Source organism: Colobus angolensis, unplaced genomic scaffold (genome assembly GCF_000951035.1).
Source record: "Colobus angolensis palliatus isolate OR3802 unplaced genomic scaffold, Cang.pa_1.0 Scaffold10, whole genome shotgun sequence".
NCBI lineage: Eukaryota > Metazoa > Chordata > Mammalia > Primates > Cercopithecidae > Colobus > Colobus angolensis.
Window position 1 is genome coordinate 12,968,129 of NW_012110919.1, and position 7,909 is coordinate 12,976,037.

At 41.9% G+C, this 7,909-nt stretch overlaps 1 protein-coding gene across 1 annotated transcript in view; it reads left to right on the forward strand.

The window, feature by feature from the left end:
• Positions 1-6: 6 nt before the first annotated feature.
• CHPT1 (choline phosphotransferase 1) overlaps positions 7-7,909 on the forward strand; it is a 29,906-nt gene continuing 22,003 nt past the window's right edge. The window contains exon 1 of the mRNA XM_011936944.1: positions 7-204. Within this exon, the coding sequence (XP_011792334.1) occupies positions 112-204 (93 nt within the window). The 5' untranslated portion in view covers positions 7-111. The remainder of the gene's footprint in view (positions 205-7,909) is intronic.

Below are 7,909 nucleotides of genomic sequence, written 5' to 3' on the forward strand. Positions count from 1 at the left end.
GCGCAGCTGCGGCGACTGGAGGAGCACCGCTACAGCGCGGCGGGTGTCTCGCTGCTGGAGCCGCCGCTGCAGCTCTACTGGACCTGGCTGCTCCAGTGGATCCCACTCTGGATGGCCCCTAACTCCATCACCCTGCTCGGGCTCGCTGTCAACGTGGTCACCACGCTCGTGCTCATCTCCTACTGTCCCACGGCCACCGAGGAGGTAGGGCTGGCCGCTCGCCCGAGCCTGGCCCCAGATGCGCTGCGGGCGGGTCGCTGGAAGCGCCGGGGAAAGGGCAGACCCACGCGCGGCTGAGCCTCTCCCGGGTCCCGGAGGGGCTGACTGGCCTCTGTCTCGGGCGGGGCCCACCCCGGGCCGCCTGGAGACTCTCACGCCACTATCCCAATCCCGTGACCATCCTGAGCCTTCCCTGGGCAGCGGAGGGGCTGTTAAGGTCACTGCCCCCGGGCCTATGTCCGCACAGATCCTCCCTGCGGCCGCGGACCGGCCGGAGGGCGCCTGCCCAGCCGCTATATCCCTTGGGCGCCAACCTGTGGGATGGACCCGCGGTCGGGTGCTTTGCACACTAGGGGCTGAACACCCCCATCTCCGTCCTGCCTGGCACAGGGACTTGTGCCAAGCCCGAGACGCTCTTTGAATACTTTCATAACCGTTCGTTTCTGGAAGGTTGAGCTAGTGATCTTGAAATGACTGGTAGCGCTGATCAAAGATAAGTTAAGAGGTAACTTCCTCTTTGCTTCATCGACTTTTTCAAGAAAAACAAACTGGAATATTATCAAGGCAAAAATTTTTTTTGTCATCACAACCTAGGGCTTAAAAAAGCCCAACATTTTATCAGCAATAATTACATTTGACCTTTGTCCAAAATAAGGAGTAAATTTAGGCTTTGGATAGCTGTTCATCAGAAGCACCCTTTGGGTTGAGTGTGGAGAGATAGGGAGCAGAGTGGAGTTCACTCCCATGTATAGTTTATACTACGTGGGATAAATCTTACATTGCACATTCTATGACATTACTTTCTATTATCTGCTCCAAATAATGAAGTCCCTTTCTAATAATTTGAGTGTAGGCCTTGTGGAGGACTCATGGGGGTTGAGGTTGGATTAACAGAAATACAGTGGAAATATTTCATGCCCTCCATGCATGCATCCATTTTGTTGTTGTTTTTGAGGCAGGGTTTTACTCTGTCATCCAGGCTGGAGTGCTGTGGCTCCATCTCAGCTCACCGCAACCTCCGCCTTCAGGGTTCAAGCCATTCTTCTGCCTCAGTCTTCCAAGTAGCTGGGATTACAGGTGCGCGCCACCATGGCCGACTAACTTTTGTATTTTTAGTAGATACGGGGTTTCACCATGTTGGTCAGGCTCATGCATCCTTTAAAAACAAAAATTTGATTGAGCCTACATTTTAAAATATCTTGTCAATAGATCGATATGCTTATTATGTATTTCTTTTCTTTTTCTTTCTTTCTTTTGAGACAGAGTCGCTCTGTCACCCAGGCTGGAGAGCAGTGTGGTGATCTCGGCTCACTGCAACCTCTGCCTCCCGGGTTCAAGCCATTCCCTTGCCTCAGCCTCCTGAGTAGCTGGGACTACAGGCGCTTGCCACCATGGCCGGCTAATTTTTGTATTTTTAGTAGAGATGGGGTTTCACCATGTTGGCCAGGCTGGCTTCGAACCCCTGACCTCAAGTGATCCGCCTTCTTTGGCCTCCCTGGGATTACAGAAGTGGTGAGCCACTGTCCCAGGCTTATTATATATTTATTAATAGACATTCCCATTGTCATTTGCCATTGCTATTCATTTACATATTACATATGAAAAGGTAAACTGCTTTAGTTTTTGGTTGTTTTGCTGCCTGTTTCTAGAATTTACCAGAGGGAGTGTATTAGAATGAAAGGATTGGCTGGGTTGGAAGTGGAGGTCTTGGTTTCTAACTGCCTCTTCCACCACAGACCTGCTGGGTCTGTGTTCCCATATATAAAATAGAAAATAATGCCTGCCAAAAGAACTTGACAAGGATGCAGTGAGGACCAAATGATATATATGCAGATAAATGTAAAAGATTGTGATGTGCCTAACAAATTAAAAATATTACTCAACACATTCAAAATATTACTGTTATTAGACCACATCCTGAAAACACATAATGAAATTTAGTTTTGATTGGGTCCAGATGTAGCTAACAGCATTTGGATGTTTCTGATATTGGCCAGTTAAGTTGTGGACTCTTCAATGTTATTATTAATTTAAGAAGCATTTGTTGAACACTTAGAAAGAGCAGGGCATACAAAAAAACTCAAGACCTTCTGCTTAGGGAGGTAAATGGAGGCCTGATGGAAGAGGTACATTTATGATTAATTAGTTTTTAGGATCAGCCTCATGTGAAAAAAAAAAAAAAAAGGGGTGGAGGGTGGGGATTGGAGGCATTTAAAAATAAAGTGCAAAATCAAATGGCCCCAAAAGGGAAAATTAGAGTTGAAAACAAGAGTTTCTGAAATGTATGTCATTAGAACCTGCATATGCTTCTGAGTGACTGATGCAGGGAGGGGATATGCCATTACAGGATCCACATTGTTTGTTTGGTGAAAGCCCAGCAATAGTGTGAAGAACATAGCAGTTTCTGGCTATTTTCCCTTAAGGTCATAGAACTAGCAAATGACTGGATCAGGTAGGATTCAGATCTAAGTTGGTATGACTTCAAAAATAAAAAGACCTTATGTTTTATATAATACAAATATGTGAAGTGCTTTTACATCCATGGTTGCGTTTGTGTCTTGTATCAGCCAAAGAGGTTGGCAAGTTTTCCGCTCCCTGCAATGGCCTTCCTACCACCTCAATATTTCTTCTATCCATCTATCCTAAAGTAACAGTAGCATATGTTTTCATAAGAGGAAATTGAAGCCCAGAGATGTTAAGTGACTTTCACCTGGCTTGAGACTTGTTTTCTGATTCTCAGACTTAAGAATTCTTAGTGCTTTTTCAGACTTGACAGATTGCTTTCAGAAAGGGTCAGAAAAAACACATAAGGTTTTTGGATTTAGATGCTTGGCCTTATCTACTCATATAGGCTTTAATGCTGAGTGCATTAATAATAACATCTGATATGTTTTTAACTACAATGCTAATTTCTAGAACATGACTGGGGATAAAGGAAAACTAATAGAAAAGAAAGTTGTGATTAATATTTAGCTTCTGCAAACTACTTTTCAAGCCATCATTTCTTTTAAGGAACTTTCTACTCCAGCCAAATTGAACTTCTTACTATAGCAAGGATTTTTCTCCTTCATATCCCTCTCTTTTCCCCTTCCTCTTCCTTTCTTCTGTACCAGTTATCCAACTATGTACCTATCTTTCAACACCCAATTCTAACACTATATCCTAATGAAAGTTATCTTCCTTTTCCTAAGTCAAATCTACCACTCTGAATTCCCACGATAATGACAATAATAACTTTTACCGGGTATTTACTGTGTATCAGAGATGACTTTAAGTCACTTTTATCCTATTATCTCATTGAATCCTCTCACAACCTTATGAATAAGGTACTACTAATATCCTCATTTTATAGATGAGAAACTGAAGGAAAATTAGCCTCTTCTAGAGTCACATATATTTAAGTGGGGGCCAGGATTCCAAGCCAGAAGCTATGCTTCCTTTGTAGGGCTTTGTAGCTCTCCTGTGGATCTTCACCATTTTATTTTTGGTTGTCTGTGTCCTTATTGAGCAGGACAACCTACTGGATTTTAAGTTCAGACAGCAATTGCTCATTCATTTGTATAATCTCTATAGCACAGGGCTTTACATCAAACAGATGCTTATAATTTTGCATCAAACAGATGCATGAATGAAATAACACAATGTAATGTCAAGAGATGATGTTTTTCAATCCTTATTCAGTTTTAGCTGTTCTTGGGTTAAATACCTAGCAATTGGTTGGCCTTGGTAGTTTTAAGTAGAGTAAGCAAGCGTTAGGGCGAATGGAGAAAACAAGAACTTTGTCTCCTCACTTTGATGAAGCAGTTCTATCTGAACATCACCCTAAGTAGGTAGTCCCTGGCCCCCATTCCTTGGCTACCTAATCTTAAAATAGAATCACAGATTCTTAGAGTTTGGAAGGACCTTAGAGATTATTTAATGCAATTCCTACATATATATATATATATATGTATATATATATTCCTACCCAGTGATTTGAATCTAGTTCTTCTAGCTCCAGCCTAGTAGCATTCTCTCCTACTAACTCCAAGCACTTGTGTTTGACTGGTATAAACTCTTACTCCATTCTCTATTACATATCTGATTAAATGTTTCTGCCCTGTCTTTGTGATCTGTATATATAAATCCATGTGAGTGTCTTTATTAAGAATATGTTTATAGCAGGAACAAGTGCCTAGCTTAAGGTCAGTTCAAAGGGCATTAATTAATGCATTTCTTGTGTTTATGATGATAAAGAGTTGAACTGAAAAGCAAGTATACCTGAGCATGCCAGAAACACCTTAAGAAATGGTTTATTCTCTGTTTAAATAACTCATTTAAATAACTCATATTTTAAACAGAGAATAAACCATTTCTTAAGGTTATCTGTGTACTAAATATTGTCTTTGTATTACATATTGAAGAGTTTTTTTTGGGGGGGGGAATAATAGAAAGAAAAGAAAATAACCTTTAGATTCCTACTCAGACTTTTTTTTTATAGGTTTGGTTTCTTTGAGATCTAGTATATTTCCTTTTTAATCACTCTTTACTCCCACTTTTTTTAAACCAGCTCAGTAACTTTTCAAGCATCATTTATTAAGGCAGGACTCTTGTAAGGGCATGACCTCTCTCATTAAAACAAAATGGAAACTCCAAATTTCCAGGAGATAGAAGCAGGGAGGGACTTAGGGTGAGGCAAGCCAGGTCTCAAAATTTAAGGAGGCCTTTGCAGGACCGTGAGAATGAATGTCTCCTTAACTTCTGCAGCCATGGTGTCTCCTTGCCTCACCCTTAGTCCCCTGCCTTCTAGAAGGAGACTCTTCAGATAATGTGGAGGTAGCTTCCCTTGATTCCTATGGCTTCACTATACTTAATTCCTAAAGAATAAAATTGTTTCTCCTTTCAAATTCTAGTTCAAGTGTGGGTGAAACATGGCATTGTGGTATTTAGAAGAAGCTTTAAATTTTCCCCCTGATGCATTTGATTGGGGTATAAGGCTACAACCAGACCACTTGAGTTTTGTGAAGTTAAAGAACAGAACAGAAGCTACCCAGTACAATTGATGTGGATAATACATTTGTCCTCAGGGCAATTCTCTTCACACCCCTCGCTCTTTTTGTTCTTAGCACAGTGACAGGCTGGCATTTTCAACAAGAACCCTAGTAAGTATTAAAGAAGAAAGAAAATCAAAATGATTCACACTAAATATAAAAATAAAGGCCACCTTTCTTTTTTTTTTTTTTTTTGAGACGGAGTCTCGCTCTGCCGCCCAGGCTGGAGTGCAGTGGCCGGATCTCAGCTCACTGCAAGCTCCGCCTCCCGGGTTCACACCATTCTCCTGCCTCAGCCTCCCAAGTAGCTGGGACTACAGGCGCCCGCCACGTCGTCCGGCTAGTTTTTTGTATTTTTAGTAGAGACGGGGTTTCACCATGTTAGCCAGGATGGTCTCGATCTCCTGACCTCATGATCCGCCCGTCTCGGCCTCCCAAAGTGCTGGGATTACAGGCTTGAGCCACCGCGCCCGGCCAAGGCCACCTTTCAAAGTATAGATTTCTCAGGTCGTGAGAAAACCCCGTTGGCCCTGAAGTGCTGGTTTAACTGCATTTATGTGCGATGTCTGTCTGGTTTCCTTTGCTGCAGCTTATAACCTGCCTAATTTCCTAAAAATGGATGTGCTCTTCTCAAATGCTGGTTCTTAAACTGAGCCAAGACCAAAGGTCTGGGTGGAAACCAGTAAGTCCCTAGGGCCTTCCTGATTGGCTTGGCAGAGAATGGTCTTACCTTTTCTGACCACCAAGGCTCCTCTGGAGCCTCCCCGGGTCTCAGGTGGGAACCCTCCCTCTGTAAACAAGGAAGTGCTCTGCCCATCACAGGCTCCCAGTAAACAATGTCATAACCACATCTTAGGCACTTACTGGGTTAGAGCAGTTGCAGGAATGGAGCAGTCATTTCTACCTCTTATGTCTTCCAGAGTCAGGTTAGCAGTCTGTTAGAAACTCCATACATTCTCTTTTAAAAATCATAGAATCTCTTGTGACCCTTAGAATAATGAAATGAAAAAAAAAAAAAAATCTTAAGAGTCACCTGTCTGGGTAGAAAGTCTACCTTTAACAGCATACTAGCATTACATTTTTTTTCACATATGCACAATATGTCTTCTAATTTCCTTTCTTCCTACCTCTTAGAAATGCAGTTTCTATTTTCATGAAGAAAGAAGTCAATCAATATTTGGATAATTGAAATCTTCTTGTTACCAGCTGACCTAATGGTTATTGGTTATCTAATTCTCTTCTGCATAGATGTCAATTCATCTAAGGCCATTTCAAGCAAAGAGTTGTTTTTTTTTTGTTTGTTTGTTTTCAGTATAAAAATTTACATAATGAACATTGTATAGTTCCAATATTTCCTAGTTTGGGAGGATTTTTGCTTTTATATATTATCTATACTCACTTTTATTTACTATTTTTCTTTACGTCAACTTTAAATCAACTCTCTTTTACAAACTTAGACTCTTACTCTGACTTAGTATTGATAAAATCATAGATATGGTATGCTATTTTTCTTTTTTTTGAGATGGAGTTTTGCTGTTGTTGCCCAGGCTGGAGTGCAATGGTGCAATCTTGGCTCACTGCTACCTCTGCCTCCTGGCTTCAAGTGATTATCCTGCCTCAGCCTCCCAAGCAGCTGGGATTACAGGTGTGTGCCACCAGGCCTGGCTAATTTTGTGTTTTTAGTAGAGATGGGATTTGACTATATTGGTCAGGCTAGGCTCGAACTCCTGGCCTCAGATGATCCAACCACCTCAGCCTCCCAAAGTGCTGGGATTACAGTCATGAGCCACCACACCTGGCCCTATTTTTCAAAATACATTAAATTTTTTCAAAATATATTAAAATAAATATAAATATTCAGATGAAAAGTTTACCTACAGATCACCTAAAATTATCTGATGAGTATCAGTAATAACAGTAACAGTAACAAATACTGAGCTCCTTCCATATGCCCAGCACTTTTATAAACATTTTACATGTGATAAGTCATTTAATTTTCACAATGAGAGAGGAGCAATGATTATTACCATTTTCAAATGGAGAGACTAAGGCACTGTAAAGTAATTCATCCAACTCATTTAGACAGTAAGTAGTAGAGCAAATGTGGGTGCAAGTAGAATCTAGAGTCTATGCCCCAACCACTCTGCAAGAAAAACCTGGGGCATGTATTCTTCCCATTGCTTTTTTGTTTTGTTTGTTTGTTTTTGAGATAGGGTCTCACTTGACTCACTGCAACCTTGGCCTACTGGCCTCAAGTGAACCTCCCATCTCAGCCTCCCGAGTAGCTGGGATTACAGGTGTGTACCCCCATGCCCAGCTAATTTTTGTATTTTTAGTAGAGATGGGGTTTCACTGTGTTGGCCAGGCTGGTCTTGAACTCCTGGCCTCAAGTGATCTGCCTGCCTCAGCCTTCCAAAGTGGTGGGATTACAGGTGTGAGCTACCACACCCAGCCTGATTTTCATCATCTATGTATTTAGCTCCTATAGAAGATTTTTTAAAATGGAATACGTGGCCAGGCACGGTGGCTCATGCCTGTAATCCCAGCACTTTGGGAGGCTTAGGTGGGTGGATCACGAGGTCCGGAGTTTGAGACCAGCCTGACCAACTGGTGAAACCCTGTCTCTACTAAAAACACAAAAACTAGCCAGGTATGGTGGT